The 22,492-nt window shown below is 36.1% G+C and overlaps 1 protein-coding gene across 3 annotated transcripts in view; it reads left to right on the top strand.

The window, feature by feature from the left end:
- The window catches only part of TDRD3 (tudor domain containing 3), a 113,519-nt gene extending 91,472 nt beyond the window's left edge, over positions 1-22,047 (top strand). For all 3 annotated transcript variants that reach the window (XM_075488624.1, XM_075488625.1, XM_075488631.1), the window contains exons 13-14: positions 13,959-14,095; positions 20,478-22,047. In XM_075488624.1, the coding sequence (XP_075344739.1) occupies positions 13,959-14,078 (120 nt within the window). In that variant the 3' untranslated portion in view covers positions 14,079-14,095; positions 20,478-22,047. The remainder of the gene's footprint in view (positions 1-13,958; positions 14,096-20,477) is intronic.
- Positions 22,048-22,492: the final 445 nt, after the last annotated feature.

The raw sequence follows: 22,492 nt of genomic DNA, 5'->3' as shown, positions 1-22,492 counted from the left end.
TTTCTTTATGGCTCTTTGGTCTGGACGGTCTTGGCATCACACTATGATCTTTTTGTGTTGTGTGTCAAGCAGGAAGTCTGTCCCACTGAATAATTAAGTAGGTGCAGTAGATAAATGTGTCTTGGTTGGATCTCTTATCTAGCTTCTGTCCTCATTGAGTATATTAAAAACAAGGCTGTTAAAAGAGAATTGTACAGTCTACTTAACCAGTTCTGTAGAAAACCATTACTTAACCATTACCTTAACCATTACTGTAGAAAAAATGTCCCTAAATAGTTGAATCGGACAAGAATTTGATGTCTTTAGGTCTTTGGCTTCTGTACTGTTAGGAAAATTTCTAGATTAATTTTACAGTTCATAATTACTCATTGACTAAATGAATTAAATGAAGGCTGAGTATTTTGGACTACCCTTCTTCCTGAGTAGTGGTGCATATTTATTAATTAATTTTAATCTAACAAGTTACTAGTGTGGATTTAGTTTCTGCAAAAGGCCATCTTTCTGCTTTATTAAAACACTTCAGATTTAGGCAGTTACTTAGTTGGCATGTGCTTCATTTTCCATCTTGCCAATGTGTGGTGATTTCAGTGTCCTGCCAGGCTGAAAAATTACTTTTCATAGTCTGTCCTAAACTTTTTTTTTTAATTTTCTTACCAGAGACTTTTTTTACTTCCTGGAAATGTTGCCTTAAATTCCATCACATCTTTTGCAGAGCGTTGTCATACATGCCTTTACACAGAATTAACTTTCAGATTCTGTCAAGATAATTCTTTATGTAAGTTATTTATTTCCCCAGCATGCGTTGTGGAAGGCATTTATCCTGATAAAGTATTAGTAAGTATTTTTCTTTAGCACCTCTATCCTCTGAGAAACTACGTAGTTTTTCAGACTTTAGCTTGGTGTATCCATGTTGGAATATAGACAGATGATTGCAACTTAAGTTAACTGTTCCTCTGAAAGTTACTGGCCCTTAGCTGAAATGTAGTAACTGACATTTAAAGGTGGTTAAGGAATTGAATTTTACTTTTTAATAAACTAAAAGCAGGCAAATTTCAGTTGAGAGGAGGTAATTTATACTAAGTGGGCATAAAAGAATGGATTTCAATTTTCTGTCTGTATCATTAGGCATTGCAAAATATGTTTGAGTCTTCCACTTGAGCATTTCATATTCATCAGACTATGAAATAACGTTGCAAATTATTGCTAGCTGTACAAATCAGATTAAGAACACATTCTTCTTGGAGTTTGTAGTTACTGAAAAAAGTTGTGACAAAGCAGAATACTTGGAGCATTAACACTGTCCCCCCCCCTTGTTATTAAATGTAATTGCATACAATGATGATTCATTATTTGGAGACTGCACATGGGTTCCTTAGGTTGTTTGAGAGACACTGTTCCTCCCTAAACACCTTCCTTTAAGTGACTTGAAATTTTGTTTTGAGATAGCATAGCTTAACCTGTTTTAAGTATTGTGTTTGATGCTGTTGTCATCTTATGAAAGCTCTTCAGATTGTCGTTTTGAGACTTCTGAAGGATTTTATGCTCTGATTTCTCTGTACTGCGTGTGTTGAGGTTGAACATGTTGAGTACGTAAAAGAAGTTTGATCTGTAAAAATGTCTGGACTATTCCAGCCATCGCTATTTTTCTTCTGATTTCCCTGTCTCCTTCACGTTTCAGTGTTCTGAGTTTGTCCACATTCAATAGATTAATTCAAACGATTTTAATTTAAGAGGAAACTGGAGGAATTGGCGTAGTATTCCTGACTGATTGCTTTCTAGGAAAGAGAGACATCATACTGTTGGCGTGGTATTGCAGAAGAGAAGCTGTGACAAACCTAATTTGTAGTGGGGTATGTGTCTGTGATGTCAGATCTTGCTACCTCTTATGTATACAGCACATGTTGAATAGACACATTATTTAATGTACTGAAATTTCCTTGTACAGGGATTGTTAATGTCTGCAATGCTTGGGGTTTTTTTTTCCTTGTTTGGTGACTTGCAAGTGAAAAAACGGTTAAGCTGGCACTGATTATATTTATAGGACTTCCACTGTGGGTAAATGGCATATAGGAGAAAATGAAAACAGTGGTGTTTAGCTAGCGCAGTAATCTTTGTTCCTTTCCTGACGGAGCTCCCTCAGTATGCCTTTTCACTCTAGGACAGAGATGATGAACCTTTTTGAGTGCTAGGGCTGAAAGTAAAATTTTACAAGATACTGGATGCAGACTTGATGGGGCTTCTCTTCCTTGCTTTCCTTCTTGGCCCATTCCAATCTCACTTCGTTTCCCTGTGCAAGTCATCAGCCTCCTTTTGATGTCTGACGCCTGTTAGGTTACGTTAGCAGTCCTCACTGCTGGGCATTGCGAGGCCTAGCCACTGGAAATTGCATCCAGTGGCAATTGCATCCAGTGCAATCCAGTGGAAATTGCATCCGGAGAGGAGAGGAGTTGAGTCCCCAGTGAGAGAGCTGAGTCTCCCATGAGTTTCAGGCCAGTTAAGGAGGGAGCTACTCAACAAAGGTTGATCTCTCGACCTGGAAAACGACTTCTCTCCGTAACAAGGAGGGAAGGGAAGCACTGTGAATGTGAGTAAATTGGAGTGGGGGGGGTTATTAGGTAGTGCTTTTGCTTTTCTCACATATGGAAAAGTTTGTGGTTTGGTTTTTTTTTTTTTTACTTTGTTCCTAACTTATAGACTAATTATCTGTAGACATAAAAATTTGTTGAAGATTAGATTTCAGAGCTTATGAATCACAGAATCGTTTAGGTTGGAAAAGACCTTTAAGATCATCAAGTCCAACCGTTAACCTAGCACTACCAAGTCCACCACTACACCATGTTCCTAAGCACGACATCTATATGTCTTTTAAATACCTCCAGTGACGGTGACTCTACCACTTCCCTGAGCAGCCTGTTCCTATGCTTGATAACCCTTTCAGTGAAGTAAAATTTCCTAATATCCAGTCTAAACCTCCCCTGGCGCAACTTGAGGCCATTTCCTCTCGTCCTATCACTTGTTACCTGGGAGAAGAGACCGACCCCCACCTCTCTACAACCTCCTTTCAGGTAGAAAGCAATAAGGTCTCCCCTCAGCCTCCTTTTCTCCAGGCTAAACAACCCCAGTTCCCTCAGCCGCTCCTCATAAGACTTCTGCTCCAGACCCTTCACCAGCTTCGTTGCCCTTCTCTGGACACGCTCCAGCACCTCAATGTCTCTCTTGAAGTGAGGGGCCCAAAACTGAACACAGGGTTCGAGGTGCGGCCTCACCAGTGCCGAGTACAGGGTCACGATCACTTCCCTAGGCCTGCTGGCCACACTATTTTTGATACAAGCTAGGATGCCATTGGCTTTCTTGGCCACCTGGGCACACTGCTGGCTCATGTTCAGCCAGCTGTCAGCCAACACCCCCAGGTCCTTTTCTGCCTGTCAGCTTTTCCAGCCACTCTTCCCCAAGCCTGTAGCGTTGCATTGGGGTTGTTGCGACCCAGGTGCAGGACCTGGCACTTGGCCTTGTTGAACCTCATGCAAGTGACCTCAGCCCATCGATCCAGCCTGTCCAGGTCCCTCTGCAGAGCCTTCCTCCCCTCAAGCAGATCAACACTCCCACACAACTTGGTGTCATCTGCAAACTTACTGAGGGTGCACTCGATCCCTTCGTCCAGATCATTGATAAAGATATTAAACAGGACTGGCCCCAACACAGAGCCCTGGGGGACACCACTTGCGACTGGCTGCCAAGTGTTCTATCCTGTAGCAGTTTAAAAAGTTCCTAATGTTTATAAGCATATTTTGTCCATCATATTTTTTTGATCCTGCTGTAGAACTTGCCGGATGACATGGTCTATTTATTTTTTTCAAGTAGTGGTTAATAATTAAAAAATAGGTGCAATTCAGCATATTTTATTTTAAAATGTAAGTATACAGCATACACGTAATGCAGAGGTCCTGACTTTCAAGTGAATATACTCTCTTTTTTTATGGGACTATTCTGAGTTGCTTCATGGACAGTTTCACTTTTAAAACTTTCTTAAATTGCTGGTCCCTGCACCACCTGTAAGCAGTTTTGTTTGTTTGTTTTTATTAGGAGTTGGGTTATATTTGTTTAAAATTTTTCTGTATATTTACTTAAATACCTTTTGCCATGTTTTACTTTTTAAATTTTTTTTGTGCAGTTAGACATTCACAAGTAAAATCACATAGGCATTTGTTTGCTGGATATACACGTGTTTGACATTGGGATTTGTATGCCGCATTTTGTCATGGGTGAGTGTGTGCGCACAGCATTCTGTTACACCTAAAATGTGACCAAAACTCACTGCTTCCCTGTTTAGATTTTGATAATGGTTTTGTGCCCAAACAGCAAAGTGTTAGATAATTTCTCATAGTATCGCTTAGTGTTTTCTTTCTGAAATTTTTGTTGACAGAATTTTCTGATTACATACTAAAATAAGTCCAGCAATACAGCAAATACTTTTTTTTCCCCTGTATGGAATTGTATGGTTTTGCTTATGAGTGCACTTAGTGCAAAGGAACTGAATGCTGATTTTTTTTTTCCAGGTCTATGCAAGTATTCTTTTTCACTATATGTTTAGGACTGTGTCTGTATTACCAGTGTAAACTAGACCTTTCCAGAGGTCTTAATTCAACTCAATGTTCTGAAAAACTGGATGAATACTTTATTTATTCAAAAATAAAGCACTGGGGAGAGGGAAGGGCTGACAGTTGTATGTGGGAGGAGAGATGGAGATGGACCCTTAATTTGCTGCTCTTTTCCAAAAACTGGTACAATTACTCCTTATAGTAACAGTACTCCTTATGGCACATAAGGAGTAATGTGGTTACTGTTACTTATTTCATGTTGTTAAATTTATCTGTTTTGTTGAAAACGTTTCCATTTCCAGTTTGCGGCTTGCTTCCTGCTGAATTGAGAAAACTCAATTTGTCTGCTGGTTGCACGTTATTTATATAGCAGATCTCACTTCAGTGTATCTACTTTTCTTTTAGAAATTATTGAAAATAAACCTTTAAATATTTATAGTTTGATACTACTCAATGTGAAGAAGTTTTAATAATAGAAGGAATATGGTGTGAATAGCTTAAATGTGTATTTCTAAGGAATTTTTAAAATGCATTACTTTCTTCTATATTGAGAACGTAGTGACAACTTGCAGGAGAATGTTTCTTTCAAGCACAAACCTCACAAGAAGAGTTGCACATTTATTTTAATATGTGCCACAGGGAATGACTGCAAGTATGAATAACCTGTGCAATACCCTTAAGGGGAACATATAAGCTAGCAAAATGTCTGTGGGATAATCATGCCCCAGGCTTACATTATCCTAGTTTTATGGAAATGTAATTGGAATGTAGTCTCTTTAGAAAACAAATAAGTGCTTTGTTTTCGGAGTTGAAGAAAAGCAATGAAGTACAAAGAAATGTCTGATTCCAAGTTAACTGTTGTGTGGTTTTTAGCGGTCTAAAATTTAAGTATAATAATTCTTTTCTTGTCCATCCATCTATTTTCCATTTCTTGACACTCCCCTTATGTAATAAGACTTTAGTTGATAAATTGCGGGCCTTGAAGGATGTGTTGTAGAATTTTACAAAAACTGGCCAAGAAAACGTAAAATTATTTGATTTCTGATTTTTGGTTAGTGAAAGTCAACAGAAAAGATTTATTATCATAAATTTATTTCTGATTCTAAAGAAAAGACTGCTCAGGGGAAGGGTCATCTTGAAATTTTTATTTTGAAAACGAAAAAGCAACATGTTATGGCGTAGCTCCATGCCACCTAGTTTTAGGTACCATAGTTAGGAGCATACTTGTGGCCCATGTGTGTTCAGTGGAGACAAAGAAATAACCTCACAAGGATCAATTCCTTTTTCTAAGTGTAAATAAGGGAAACAAATGGTTTGTATATGTTTTGTTTGGTTGGGTTTTTTTAATGACATAACAGCAAGTTTATTTTAGTGAATTGTTAGTAACTTTTGAATTTGACTACTCCTGCATTAGGGAGACCATTAACTGAATTTCTCTGTTGCATAAAAGGCTTTGTATAGAGCTTGAAAGTAGAATGTAGTGTTTTACTTGTACAGTATATAAAAATCTCCTATGATTTGAGAAACAGTAGAAGAGAGAAAGATGGTACTAGTATAGTAAGTTAAAACATTGTATAAATGGGTAGGAATTATTCTGATTGCATATAGAATGGCAACAAACAATAATTGTGTAGTTGCAGTTCAGAGTCTCAGGTTTTTCGTAGGTCATACAGTTCCATATAGCAAGTCAATTGTATCCCTTTAAAGGACCATTAAAGTAAATTTCTCAGTAGGTTCTGTTATACATTTAACATTGCTATTTCTGTTACCACTGTCTTATGTTGGATAGTATAATATATTTTGCTATAGTGAAGCTAAAGCTAAAAGCTTCAGCAAAGCTATTGGTGGTTTTGATGTAAAAGTCAAATCAGAGTTACATATGGAGTACAATAGTTGTAGTATATATGCGTTTAATCACATGTATGTCATCTGTACTAATTAATGCTTGTAATGTCCCATATATAGCTAGATGCTTATGGGGTTGTGACTTTCAAGTAGGAGAAGAATGTGTATACTCTGTAAGTCCTTTACAGTTGTTTATCCTGTATATCCTTTACAGACAGAAAATAATGCCAATGTATCAATACAGTCAGTAAGAAATATCTTTGAAGTCCTATGTAGTCCCCACTGCTGATGGAGTTGAGCTTCCTTATTGGAAGTGGCCAAAGTCAATTTTCCTCAGGCATGTGCTATTTAGAAGAAATTTAAAATTAGGTTGAATTAAGAGTTCTTTATAAAATTTATTTTAAAATGAAAATTATTTGGGTTTGAGCAGACCTTACAGATACTTACCAATTCAGGATGGAAGTCTATTGCTTTTAAAAAATTCCATTTAGACAATAAGGCCAAATATTTCCAATGGATGTGATCCTTTAATTTTCTTCCTGGTTTTTTTGTTGTGTGGTTGTTGTTTTAGAACAGGGCAACTGTTTCCATACATTACAGTAGATCCTGGTTAGTCTATTGATTAAATATCCTGTAGTTCACCAACGTGATGGTTGTATCCAGAAGTCAACACTAAAACAGTACTTTCTCAATGTAAGAGAGAAAAATTTGAAAGCATGTGTAAACATTTTCTTTATATTTTGGGATTTTTGTTTTGCATGTATTTGAATAATGTAAAGATGTAGTTGTGGTGTTCTATAGGTTTTCTATATGCTTTTCAAAGAATAGTCTAAATATCAAAAATTTTCTCATCCAAAACAGAAGGTAAAGTCCTTATTTTACCTCTTTCTTTGTCACCTCAGTAAGATATATCTGGATACCTAGAAATATGTACAGGGAGAAAGACAGAGATAGAGACAATGGGGAAGGATGAAACAAGGAATGTAGCTTGACTTGTTCTGGTTTTGTGAGTTAGAAAATACATATTGCCTTTCATGTGTCTTGTTATTTTTTTTCCTTTCATTTGTGATTCAAGAGTGAAGAAATATCTGATTCTTTATTTATTAATTGTCTTTGCCTTTCTCTCACTTTATTTCTGTAAGTCCCATGTAAAGTTACCAGTTTTATTAGAAGTTAATGGTTTTGGTCTTTAGGATAATTTAATTAGAAATCTGGACAATCAGTTTTAAGTTCTAAATTTGCTTACAAGGCATTGCAATTATTTTAAATTTTAAAAAATATCATGCTGTTTAAGTTTTAAAAAATTGGAGCCGGTCATGTTTACTAAGAGAAGTAAAACCATAAAACGTAGAACCAGTGAACTCTCTACTATAAAAATGATGCTGCTTTAGAAGGACATGGGTGAGAGTGGGGGTTAACTTAAAAATGAAAAAGTCCTGAGTAGGTTTTGTTTTAACTCATTGTGTTGAAATAGTAACTTTGAGACTGTTCTCTCTGACATGCGTGCACACAAACATGCACACATTGTGATAAGGAGGTGCATGTTCCACTTCAGCTCATAAGTCATTATCGTCCTCAGATACTTTTACTTGTTCTTAATTAATTGCTTCTAATGGTGAAATCTGTTGCACACACCCATACAGTTTGAATAAGGGCAGACTAATTGCACATTCCATAAGATTATTTTAATGGGGAAATAATTTAAGAGTGACTAGGAGTATGATTTCATGGACTGAGCTGATGACCAGCTATCTATCAGCTCTGAGAGAAGGGAGCAGTTCTTCCTCCCTAATCCTGACCATTCTGCCTTTTGAACCTGCATTAGTTAAAGGTTGCAACTGTACACCTCAGCAAGAAAGGGAAAGGAAAAGTGGAAAGAAGAGTGATGAAAAAGGTGCAGGAGTAGAGAAAGGAAGACAGTTTCAGCAGTAGCAATACATTACATTGGTGCAATTGTCTATGGCACTACAGCCTACATGTCAGAACTAGGTTGTAAATTTAAGGGTGTTACCATGTAGTTGATTCCTTTGTGTAGTTATAAAAGATTTTAATTGTACTGTGATGATACACTTCAAAAGATCCAGGCAAGAGTTAAGTAACAATAATAATTGTATGTCTTATCATTAACATCCTAAATGGTATATTAAAAGGTTAATTAAAAAAAAAACAACTTCATCATGTAATTACTACATTATAACATTTCTTTTTAAAAAAGTAACATTTTTGATTTTAACACAGCCGTATCCTTACAATTAGTTATCTGTACTTTTATCATCAGTGATACGTTACTGCAATGTCTTACATGATATGTGTGAGCATACTAAATGTATATTTTTCTAAAAATGTAATGCTACCCTGACTCCTTTAAAGGCACATTAATAGGGCTAAGAGTTTATATTAATTATGTGACAGCAGGGTCAGCTCTATGCAGGTCTAGCAGTACAACCTTGGATCCCACTTGTCCTTCTCATAATTTAACTCAAATTTATATGGCCATAGGCCCAATCTAATATAGATATGTTACGTACTGTGAAAAAAAAATTGTGAGCATCTGCAGACTCACAAAGATTACTCTGTGAGAAGATTACTCTCTGAGAGGAACCGATATTTCAAGTAACAAGCATAACTTGCAAAGAAAATTGATCAAGAGCAAATATGTTGAATTATTCTGTAATAGAATAAAAATGCTCTGGTCACAAAGTCAGTACTTGGTTAAGATCCTTGAAAAATCTACATTAGTGGTAATTTCTTTTTTACTTGACATTTTCACACCTCATATGATAGTAATTTTTGAAATTATGCCCTAAAGCCTTTCTTAACATCATATAACTTGTGCTTTTATTAAATGACAAAAACTTTTTTCAGAAAGTCCTGTTTTCATTCTTAGTTGTTATGGAGTTCTAAGAATCCATTTAAGTATTCAGATAAAGTAAAAGTTTAAGGGAATACTGTAGACACTTTAGCCAATGATCTTCCTTACAAATACAGGATATATACCATATTGCAATTTAAATATTTAAGTTTGGCTGATACAAGCATGGCTTTGTATTTGGCTGTAGTGTGGTTGTGTTTTGTTTAGTTTCTTTTTTTGATATGTCTGGAAAATCTTACCATCTATTTTTGACTGATACAAGCATGGGTAAGTGGAAACTGCAAAAATCAAAGACTAAAGTACTCGAGATCAACACTGGATGATTGGGCAATAGAAGCAAGTTGTAAGAAAGGAATTTAACTAGCAAAACAAGACATCACTTGGTGCGTTAACAGCAGGAGACACTTGTTGCCAGCATAGCGGGCACTGCAAAGAGGCATTAAACCTGGACTGGGAAATGGGAGTTGAAATGCACATGAAAGAAAAGTTCATTTTGCAAGGAAGCCACTCTTTCTTTGTACTGAGTCCAGCAAGTTTTCCATGCATTGAGTATGTGGGTGAAGTTACAGCTTAAACTGAAACAGTGGTTTGACATTACTGAAATGGAAAATTTCTTCTGCTTTCTTTGCCTTCTGTCTCCTCTTCGTCCCATGGTTCCTGGCCACATGCTGCTCCTTCATGCCTCCTTGTGCAAGCTCTGGTGCTCATCCCTTAATAGCCCACAGAGAGCTATAATAGAAAAGCCTTAGCAGAAGGGCCCAGTAAATAGAGCAGAATTTTCTGTTCATAAGCAGGAATAGACAGAGGTAACTAGTTTGTAGGTGGCGAACTGTTGGAGCTGCTCAGCTGTGACTTCCATCCTAAATATGTGAGCAGAACATTCAGCAAAGCTTTTGTAGTAATGCGTAACTTCTGTCCTGCTCTTACCATCATCCACCTGTTTGTTGTTCTCAGAAGTTATACAGTAAGTATTCACTTCAAGGACTGTATTTAAAAAAAAAAAAATTCTGAACAGTAGTTTTGAATGCACTGAAAGAAGTCTTGCAATTGAAATTGAATGAGAAAGCTTTTAATGAAATATACATTTACTCTGCTCTAATATTGTTAATTTTAAGAGTAAATTGGTTGTTAAAGTATTTTAAATGCTGGATTTATAACTTTATTCTGCAGCTATGAAATCCATTGAATGTTTTATGTAAAAGCATGCTGGTAGTCACTTGGCTGGACTGAAGTTACTTGCTGATTCACTAAGCTCAGCTTGTAAAGTATGGTGGTGGTACAAGCTCTTCAGAATATATGGATCCAAAATAAATGCACTGAGTATGCATATATTGCCATTTGACACTTGGCTAGTTCTTGTCTGTCTTATGAGATGGAACAAAAATATCAAAAGTAACAGCAGATTTTTCTGGCAAAATTTTGAATAGAAGCTGAAATTCCAATGACTTATGCTTTAAATACCTAAAGAATCCTGACGTTTTCTGCCCTCTTTCTCATGTCATTCTAACCTGTTACCGCAATAATTTCTTTGTGCGTTTTGTTGTTTTCATCATAAACCTTTCCTTGCTTTTTCCTATGGATCTGCCAGTTCTTGCTATCTTTTGCAGTTGTGCTTAGTGGTATCATTTAATCTCAGGGTACATAGCCCTAGGCAGGCATTGTGCAAGTACTAGAAAACTCAGTCCTGGATCCTGGAATGTCAGATAAATAATGAATAATAAGCTGAAGGATGGAGATAATAAAATATATGTTTTTGGAGTAGTGTACTAATATGAAACCTCTACTGGTAATAGAAAGAGAATGAAAATGCTCTTAAGAGAGATTTGTGGCCACCTTTGCTTTATAAAATGTAATCTAGATCTTACATGGATAAGGAAGTAGGAAATGGAATGATTTAGAATGAGTCACAAGCAACTGATAAATTGAAAGCAAGCAGCAAGGCAGATTGGAAGAATAGAGTTGGTGGCAAGATGTGTGACCTAATTGACTGCAGAGTTATAATGGAAGAAATGTAGACAGCTGAAGTTTTCATGTTGAAGAACAGAAAAAGCAAGGAAGTGAACGTTAGAGATACTAAGTTTTGCCTACAAAGGGTGGATACTGTTCCAGAAGAGGGATGACAGTTTTGAGCATGGGGTGGAGAGATTTTAAAGTAAATTGAGATAAAGATGAACCCAGATAAAAATCCTTAAGATGAAAATAAAACAACAATAGAAAAAGGATGAAATATCAGCAGTGGTGGATTGAGGGTCAGTGATCAAGAAATGGTGGAAGAAAAGAAATGCAATTACTTTCAAAACAAGAAACAATGTTTAATAAAGATATGGCTTGGCAAATTGTTATTTTGGAGGATGTTAAATCCAATTAAGATCAAATGTGAATAGGTAAGACCTGAGAAACAGATGACAACATCATCTGATGTCAAGGTGGCAGACTTCAGCAAGACAATCAGTAACTCTGTGTGGGGAGCCACTGTGCATAGAGGAGAATGAGGGAAGAGTTGAAAGGTGTTCTGTTGCTCATTTGCTCTTATTGTCACTTGCAGCATTGCTTGCTTTCATTTCATTCAGAGCCTCAAGAAAGTAAATGTGATGTCACATTTCACTCTTGCCTATTGTAATAAAAAGACTTGAATTGGAATGCACGCATCTGAAGCCTTTCTTTCTATGTGTAAAGACAACTACACCAAAATAGAAATGTGTAAGACAAATTCTAGTTTTGATTTGATTTTACTGAATTCAAAGGATCAACAACATTAACTTTGAGATGTGATGAAGATTTGCTGCTCTAGAAATTTACTCTGATATACTTATCCTCAGAAAGAGGTTGGCTGTTACAGGTGAGATGCGATGCACTAAACTGCTTAATTTCTCTTCTTTTTGAGCAAAGAGTACCAAGGTTACAAAGAAAAGATTCATGTCTGATTCACTACAGTCTCTTGAAAACACCAGTGTGCATTGCTAAATTTTCAGTCATAGTTTTCCAGTTTTGGAGAAATAAAAATATTGAGCACATGAAAGTTCACCAATTTATTCTTGAAGAGTGAGCATAAGTTTTATGGCAGAATTCCATGGTTCTCAGCCTTTGGCTACGGTGAAACTAAAAGATACAAATCAATTACGCTGTATTAATTGTGTTGAAAATCTGTTTTCTTCTACAGTTATTGCAGACTCTCGGTAGTAGAGCTTAATCTGTTGTTCTGGAAATATAGCTATGACCACAGCTGTGCCCTGTAAATATGAGACCTTACCATGAGGAATGTGATTGTTTGTAACTGTTATTTAAGAAATGCGTGTTTCTTGATATCCAAGCTGATTGAGAAAGAGATGTTTCTTGAGTAGGATCTGACTTTTCACAACAGAAAGAAACTTAGGCTGTAGATTTTCCTTTCTGTATCTTGTAGTGAAATATTTTACTGCTGTGACTTGCTTACTCTTGTTTTATGCATGCTGCACTCTAAGACAGTTCCTGGGTGTTGGAATCCTTGATGAACTTTTAATGAATCATTCAATGTTCTTGGTTTGTTGTTCCTGTATGTTCCTATGTTGTGAATGAAAGGGAATTAAGAGTTATATATTCAGTACTTTTTCCCAAAAGTGGATTTCTTACAGCAAGTTCCCTCTAGACCTGGTGTCTGCTACAGTGTGGTGTTAGGATATTAAAGAAACAAAATTATAACTGTTTCCCTGAGATACCATTTGACAATCATACTCATATTCAGAAGCTTTTTTTTCAGCCTATAATTTTTTCTTCTATTTCTCTTTGTTATCAACTCTAATGTTCTTAAAATTCTTCTCTATCTTTACTGTGTACCACCTTCAAATATTCCATCCTATGAATGTTTTTACTTCAGTATTTCTTGACCAAAGTAAATATGTAGCTATTTTAATCTTCATTTGTAAATCATTCTCCAGTCTCTTATTATTTTTGTTGGTTTTTTCCCCTCTGAATTCCATGTAATTTGTCAATATCTTTCTGGTATTGAGATGCCTAGGAGTGAATGCAATATTGCAAATATGTAATTACCTCCCCTCTCATTATTCAGAGGTTATATTTCTTATTGCTGCACATAACAAATTCATATCTAAATTGCTGTCCACTGTACTTGTAGGCTTTTTTCATTACTTCTGCATCACAGGTTTTTATCTACTGTTTCAGATCTGTGTTTCTAGTATGCATATTGCGAGATGCTGTTCCTTGCATTTCCATTTCCTAATTCTTTTATTTCATTCCACACACATTTCTAAACTCCCAAAAGCTCATATTTCTCTTGCTCTGGCAGGTTATTGAGGTTATCTTGCTTCTTGAGTTTGTTGCCTGTACGACTTAGAAAATAATTTTACTTTAACATATATGCTTTTTTTTCCTGCAAATATTTAATAACTGCTGCTGCTGCCTTGGGGTTGAGTGTTGAGATTCTCCATCTTGTTTTTGTTAGCTTTCCTAGGTTTGAAAACCCCACTCCCATTATCTCACTTATTTTATTAAGTGGTCATCAGCACAGAAGCAGCAGTTGCTATGTGTGCATGAATTCATTAGTACGTGTGTGTGTGTGTGGTGTGTGTATGTATGTACACGTATACCTACTCATGGATAATGCATTTACCTACTCTTCCATTTAAAACAATGCTATTTACCTGCAGGAGGAGGAGGAAGAAACGTATGAGCAAACTCTAGAATTCCGCAGAGGAGGTGATGGTCAGCCAAGACGGTCCACACGACCTACTCAACAATTTTATCAACCCCCAAGAGCTAGAAACTGATTAATAAGAAATAAAAGGTAAATATATGATATTGACATGTTATTTATGGGTTTAGATTTCAAGAAAAGTACATCTGGATTCTTCTGTACTTCAGTGTTCTTCAGTCTTTGTGAAGTTCACAAGAGAATTTTCTACAACTTTGCCAGTAGTTGGTTGTGTAAGAACCCTCAGCACTGGGTTGCAGATGATGAATATTTTGAACAAATAAATTATTGTAATCACCATTTTACAAGCAAATATACAACTTAAAATTTCTAGAAGAACCTTGTTTCTTATTAAAAAAAAAAAAGTATTAAGCAATAGCACATGTATGACCTACTTTATTTAATAGTGGTAATCTGTTTATAAGGAGCAAGCACAGAGCAGTGATTGCTACACGTATGGAAAACTGTTGATATTAAATCAGTGTCTTATCATTTAAGTGAAAGTTTTATGGTTGTGTCTTTTTAGTTTAGAAACCACTTCTTGCAATCATCTATATGGAAGATATGTTTGGCATATTGCTTCTGAGGTTTTTTAGGAGTATTGGTATATTTATGAAAAAAGTTGGATATCTCTTTTTCTCTGGATTTTGTGGCTGTAGGAAGAGACAATATACCTGTGGGAAGAGGGAAGGCAATAAAAACACTTTGGCGAATAGCTTTTTGAACTTTGCTTTATGTAAGAACTCATGTCATCTGAGCAAGCTTTTACTTGATACTTACTCACCTCAGAGCAGCAGCAAGTTTCTCTCATTCACTTATATTGGACCAGCTTCTTCTCTGAAATAAGTGGCTGCAGTCCCTGCTGAACTCAGTACTCTCTGTCTCTGTCCAAGGTCCCATATTCTACTTTCTGTGAGCCATTTATGTGAATAAATATTCTTTATATTGTTTTACTTAGCATGGAAAGGAGAATTTGCAACTGTAAAATCTAAAATCTGTGAGCTCACCATTGAATGGAGAGGTACAAGGCCTAAGAATATTTACCATACTCTGAATTTTGAGGATGTACTTGCACGTATGCTTTATTAATTAGCAGAAATTAAGGGATTATATATCATCCTCAGAAAATACACCTGATATGTACATTCAGAAATCTAAAAAGGCCAGCCAGATAAAACAGTTATAATTCTACTAAACAAATCAAGTATGCGGTACTGCTTTCATTTTACTTGCGGATCTTCTAAATCCTTCATTTTCAAACGTTGATTAAAAGTCTATACTGACTAAAGAAAGCTTTGTAAAATCGCATGCTATTTGATATACATGTACAATGTGTCTTTGTCTTGAATCTGATTTTTTTCCCCCTGCCAGCCAGTGTATTTTTACCGAGCTCTTTTTAATTCCTTTCCTTGTTCCAGTCCTTCACTTTCAGTTGGCTTAATAGGTGCTGCTGATCTCTGCAGCTTTTGATATTTCTGACGTGCGATAACATATGATTTTACTTTTTTGATCATATGCTAAAATACCTTTTTCATTTGGGGGAGTACTGGCAATACAAGAGCAAAATTTACTCCTGACTCTTGCCAAGGTGATAATTATTCTATTTTTGCCCATATCATTCAATTTTCTATTTTAAGTAAGTGTATGAATCACTATCAATAAACATGTCATGAGATAATTTATGCAGAAATAATTATGGCATACCTACTGAGCTGAGTTCTAAACCAGCTCAATTGGCTCAGAGGAGTGTCAGTGGGATCAGCCAAATGAAATGTGCTCAGTGTAGACAGCAGTCAAAACCAGGGAGGTGTTTTTTTGTCTTTAGGTAATATTTTTGGTATTTCTCTAATTTTACGCTATAAATCTGAAAAACTGTGTTTGGCTTTGGTGATCTGGGAGAGGGAGGAAAACAGACATCTAGAGAGAGTGACTCCTGTATCTCAAGAAGAGCGAATGAATTGTTGGCAAGTAAGAAACAACCTTTCTAAGGCACAGGTGACTGTTCCTTGCAGGTTTTCTTACACCTTGCTTTGAAGATTCTAACAGGATCCTGCTTTAAATGGACAGCAGACAGGGTATCAAAACCTATTTACTGTAAAAAACCAAACAGTTACTGCCCTACCCCTGCCTCAGTTCAAATACTATTGCTTTCTGTCAGACATCCCTAAATAAAGGGGTTAGATTCAGGTGGCAAATAGTGTCAGTTAAACCTAAAAGCATTTGTCAACAAGTAGCAATGGACTCTTCTCATCCAGGAAAAAAAATAATCAAGATATATTTTGGAAAATGTGTCATGAAGCTGAATATAATTTTTCAGCAACTACTTACTTTGCTTTAAAAAGTACATTTTTTTAATTGACACTACTTCCAGTTATATCCTTCTTTTTCTTCATCATAATTTAACACACTCTTCCTCAGTTGATGAAATGAGGTATTTTGTGTGTCCTCTTTTGGCTCAGGACTGTTTACTTCAACATCTGCCCAAGTTAGATAGGTAGGGCCAATTTGTCATCCAAAACTGAATTTATTAACCCAGTGCAATGTACAGTCAGTGGCAGCTTAAACGTGGTAAATTTTGGCTACTTTTGTAAGTCTAACTGTTGGAATATTATGCACTTTATCTTCTACAATACAAATAGAAAATATTGTAGGAGTTATACATACCTTAAATAGTCATCACTGTAAACGGCAATTCATGATGAGAAAATACAACTTACTGCTTGATAGGAAGATTCATTCCCTCTAGATCAAAACGTTCAATGCCATCTTCATTGGCTGATGTAACTGAATTGTCTTGAAATTTAATTAAGTGCCAACTATCTCTAAATGACATAAATGTAGTCAATTAGAATATTTGTGTGTTTTTTATATTAAAATGATTTTCTAAATCTAGCTATTTTAATTACCTGCTTTATCAGAATTAGGCTTGTATTTGGAAAATTTCCAGTATTAAGCTCAACTACATTTCAACATAAAATAATGTAACAGCTATTGGATATTAACACCAAAAAGAAGTTGCCATGATATGAAATTAGTCTTAGATTCTTGAAACACTAGGATCACTCAGGTAGAAAAAGAAGATAGAGGCAAGAGATGCCTTCTGTATAGAAGTTGGTTGGTGCTACTTAAGCATAGTTAGCTCCTGTATTAGCTCCAGTCGAAACAATCCTTTATTTTGTCTAGAGCTTGTAATATGGATTTTTTTTCCTCTGCCACTGTGTTCTAGTGAGTATTTGGAAAACTGATCTTGTTCCTTTCTCTTGAAGAGTGTGGCATTTGCAGTCATCTCTGAATAGTGTCAAATAGTGAAAACTCTTCCTCTCTTTAAGAACACTACTGCCAATCTTTTTGAGGATAAAAATACTGTAGTGCTGTATCCAGAAGCTTTTTCTGTGTGGTATAGACAAGCTTTCGCATGCTAGATTTGCTTTCTGAAGCTCGTGTAGAATCCAGTGTAGCTGCCTCATTTGTCTTGTTTGATAGGTAGTGATGTGAGGAGGTGTTTACTGTGATACTGTGGTGGACGTATTTATCAGGTATGGCTTATAGCTCCCCATAGTACACCTCAAGCTACCTTATATCTTATACTTAGGTTGCATTTTGAAATGCATTACACTTGACCTAATGAGGTACTGATTGAAGACAGTGGAATTAGAGAGAAACCAGTAATGAAAATCTATTAAGCTTTTCCAAAAATAAGTGGTGGATGTAATCAGTTCTTCTCTAATTTTTAATGTAGGCAGAAAACCAAACATAGTCCTTTTCTAAATTGCTTTCAGCTTACCCAGACATGTACAACAGTGTAGCTTTAATGACTTGACATGTAAAAGTTCAGGAATATTGAATGTCGATTCCTAGAAGTGGATTTCTCTATGGTTTTTTCCTGCTTTTTATTCCTTAGAGCTTTTGAGAGAATGGCATATTGTTCTTATTTCAAGTTTTTGATAACCTGTTAGATGAAGACATGATTTATCAGGGGAATTTTTAAGCGATCATAAGATGAGACATAATTTTACCACAACTTTCCACTGAAGGATGCTTTACTTCCTCACCAGATCATTGATTAATGACACCTTTACTCTGTGAGAGGGAGCATCTCTGTATTATGTAAAGTAACTTTTTTTTTCCTGAAAAGAGATGGAGAGCCTGTGTTGATGATTATTTTATATTATAAATTGGTAAATTCTGTAGAATTTTAATATTGTAGTATTTAACATTTTAAATGTCAAGGTGCCTTGTTTTCAAAGGTGTTTTCAAGGTGCCTTGTTTTCCCCCTGCACTCGGTACTCAGCACTCGGCACTGGTGAGGCCGCACCTCGAATCCTGTGTTCAGTTTTGGGCCCCCCACTACAAGAGAGACATTGAGGGGCTGGAGCGTGTCCAGAGAAGGGCAACGAAGCTGGTGAAGGGTCTAGAGCAGAAGTCTTATGAGGAGTGGCTGAGGGAGCTGGGACTGTTTAGCCTGGAGAAAAGGAGGCTGAGGGGAGACCTTATTGCTCTCTACAACTACCTGAAAGGAGGTTGTAGAGAGGTGGGGGTCGGTCTCTTCTCCCAGGTAACAAGTGATAGGACGAGAGGAAATGGCCTCAAGTTGCGCCAGGGGAGGTTTAGACTGGATATTAGGAAATTTTTCTTCACTGAAAGGGTTGTCAAGCATTGGAACAAGCTGCCCAGGGAAGTGGTTGAGTCGCCATCCCTGGAGGTATTTAAAAGACGCTTGGATGAGGTGCTTAGGGACATGGTATAGTGGTGGTCTTGGTAGTGTTAGGTTTATGGTTGGACTCGATGATCTTAAAGGTCTTTTCCAACCTATACGATTCTGTGAAAAGTAAAGTTTGCTATCCATGTTTGTATTGAGTATGATAAGGACCTATCAAAAATGAAACATCAGGTCCATACGGTAGACGTATCAGCTCAGACCCAAAAGCTCTTAGACGTACCTGTATAATGTTACATCACTTGACAGGAGGACTTATTAGCAGCAGTACAACAATGCAGAAATGAAGCTATACTGCTTCCTGGATCAATTTGCAGCATACTCATTTAGGTGTTGAAGTTGCCCTTGCAAATCTGGAATTAGTATTGACAAATATCAGCTCATAATCTATGTCTACAGTGTAACAGGGTCTTAAGTGCGAGGAGGCTTAAGTTTTTAAAATCCTGAGCTGTTTTTTTAAAAGTGGAATTTGGATCCATGGGGTTGTTTAGCCTGGAGAAGAGAAGGCTATGGAGGGACCTTATTGCAGCCTTTCAATACTTAAAGGGGGCTTATAAGAAAGATGAGGACAGACTTTTTAGCAGGGCCTGTTGTGATAGGACAAGACGTAATGGTTTTAAACTAAAAGAGGGTAGATTTAGACTAGATATAAGGAAGACATTTTTTACAATGAGGGTGGTGAAACACTGGAACAGGTTGCCCAGAGAGGTGGTAGATGCCCCATCCCTGGAAACATTCAGGTTCAGGTTGGACGGGGCTCTGAGCAACCTGATCTAGTTGAAGATGTCCCTGCTCATTGCAGTGGGCGTTGGACTAGATGACCTGTAAAGGTCCCTTCCAACACAAACCATTCTGTGATTCTGTCCTTCTGAAGACCTTCTTGCCCCACTGTTCTACGCTTCGGGTATTAAGAACAATTGTTGCAGACTTGCAGGAAGTCTTGACTTGGTGTTTATTATGAAGACAGGGCAATAGAGTAGTCATGTTAAGGTGAAGTAACAGAAGTATTGGGTAGTCAGTACTGCACTGTGGTTGCAGTTGACCTAGAAATGATCGTTTATTAATATCTAGCAGTGTAAGGTAGAGAACACTAACTCAGAATTTTATCAGAGCACTGCATTGAGAGCTCTTGAACCCACTCCAGGTTGTTCAGGGTATGAGTCAAATACTAGCTTTAACAGGTGTGTAAAATAAGATGATACTCCTAGAGAATCAAGATATAAAAATTAGAATCTAACGATAATAAAAATACATCCTGAGCTTACACTTTCTGCATAGAATGTCATGATAGTATGAAAAAGAAGGGGAACAAGTAATCAGAAATGCGTGTTTTGAAGGATCATAGATTTGGAGGACCTTGAAAGAACCTAAGAGTGTGAACCTATGAGTGCCTGGTCATTATCTGTTTCTTGGGTCTTCCTTTGCCCCATGACAGAATTAATCTACACCTTGTCACACTTGTTATAAAAATTTGTATTGAAGTCCTTACCAATGGAGAAACTGCATTTTTGTGAGAAGTCATTGTCAGAAAGTGTTCCTTCCTTGTATTATACTAATCATATTTATTGCATTGAAATGCAACCTCCTGATTTATTCTTTTAAAAATATACCTCTGTAAGTACTGAAAAGCAGATATCCACTCTTTTGGAGGAAGAAAATGAAATAACAGTAAAGCATATGTTGCAGAAAGAGCAGAGAGTTTTTATGCTTATCTATTGTTTGTGTTTTGTTTTTGTTTTTTTTTTTTTTTTCATCTAGAAACCTTCTCGGGGTGGGGGGAAATTCACTGGCAGCTCTAACTTGCTGAAGACTTCTAGAAGAAATTCTGGCTTTTTCCAAGCAACAGGATGGAACAAAGAAAGCTCATGTGAGCAGAAGGAATTTGAACCTGACACCACAAGAGACTTTTTTAAAGTTCTTAGTTATATGAAGCTGAATACTTTTTACATATGAAAGAGGCAAATTGTCATTGCTGCCATCAATAAAACCACAGTGCACTATTCTATTCTTTGCCTTGTATTCTTTTTACTGAACCTTCATTGTTAGTTAACATAATATGAATGTATCATGACTTTTATTCATTTTGAATTGATTTTGGTTCTAATATTGCTTCTAGTAAAGTAAAACTTACAGTTTCTCAAAAGCAGACAGGATTGGGCCTTTAATTTACATTTTAGGCTAGCATTAGTGAAACGTTAAAATTTTTCAGCTAATTATTGTACAGTGAAATTCTGAATAGGTTTTGACTGTGTTTTCTGTGTTTATTTTCCAAAGTTGCTGAAGGCCAAATTACAAATTTGCCTATTATGTTTTTCATGATCTGTGACTAGAAGATTGAAGGGGAGAAAAAAAAATCATCAGTTTCAACAGTCATTTTCTAAATAATTTTAGGTAAATATTTTCTTTTTAGGGATATTTATATTACAGAAATAGGAACATTCCTAGAAGGTACAGGAAAGTAGTTTAAACAAAAAGTACTGAAAGATGCATATGGGTATTTTAAACGTAAATATATGTATACATGCACACATGTGCAACCTGTTGAATAGCAGGTTCTACCTTTCTTGTAGCTTTAAACTCTGCTTTTATTGCTTCATATTATTAGAATTTTTCAATTATCATTGATGCTTGAAAAAATTTTATGTCAAACTACTTTTCGTTCTAAGCTGTATCTTTGGATCTTATGTGATTATGACAAATAGCTGAAATTTCACTATTTGTTTAGCTGAGAAGCACTCAAGATCTATGTACCATGCAAATCCCATCTGAGCTTTATTCTGATCATTTAATTAAGATCGAAATAGCACATATGTTTTGAGGTAGTTCTGTAAAGACAGAATTTTACCTGAGATATGTACTGATGGTATAAGCTGTACTATTAATTCTACTGAATTTCTCTCTGAGTGCTCATACAAAACTCTGTTTGGATAGAACCTGGTTTATTTGGATGAAAAGAAGTTTTATATTGATGATGTAATTGAATGTATTTGCAGTACGTAATGTGGATTACTGTCCGAATGCAGTCAAATCTTACCAAGCACATAAATATTTGCAGAATAGTAAGGAACCAAATGTTTTGCTGCCTTAATGGATCCTAAGTAGCTTCTTGAGAATTATAATGCAATTCACTAATAATTCTGAAGAAATTTGGAAGCTTAAAACGTGAGCTGTACAATGTTGAAGTTCTTCACTATCAACTGACACACAACAAATTTTATGAAGTTTGTTAGATTTAAGTTAGAAACCACTTTCCAAATACTATGAATCATTCTGGTCAGTTCTGCTAAATTGTACCAGCAAATAAATAAATTGTAGATCTAATACATTGGATGTTGGATGCTTTACTTCCAGAATTATCGCTAAGACCACTGATATAAGCTATTCAGCTTCATAAAGCAATGCAGCCATAGCATCGTTTTAAAAAGCAGGTTTGATTTTTCTTTACAAATAGACTGTGCCCTACAGTCTATGCGATTGTATTAAATGAGCCCTGCAATCAGTGTACCAAAGCAATTTCTGAAATTAAAATAACTTTTCTATTCTTTTGAGCTTTCATTCTTGCTGTGAACTAAATCATAAAATTTAGAAAACTGCAGTCTGATTTAGTGAACTGTAAAAAATAAAGTATACTTATGAAAATTTGAAGACTGTAGAAATACAATGCAGCATTTCTCTGTAGTGGTTGTGGCATTCTGAAATTACCACATGTATGTGCAGCTGTCTGTAGGTAGATGACGTACATTTGAGAATGTTGGTTTTGTTTGTAAAACAGT

The sequence above is a fragment of the Mycteria americana genome, chromosome 1 (assembly GCF_035582795.1).
Source record: "Mycteria americana isolate JAX WOST 10 ecotype Jacksonville Zoo and Gardens chromosome 1, USCA_MyAme_1.0, whole genome shotgun sequence".
NCBI lineage: Eukaryota > Metazoa > Chordata > Aves > Ciconiiformes > Ciconiidae > Mycteria > Mycteria americana.
The sequence above is the reverse complement of the archived record's forward strand: the minus strand, read 5'-3'. Positions and strand labels throughout refer to the sequence as shown.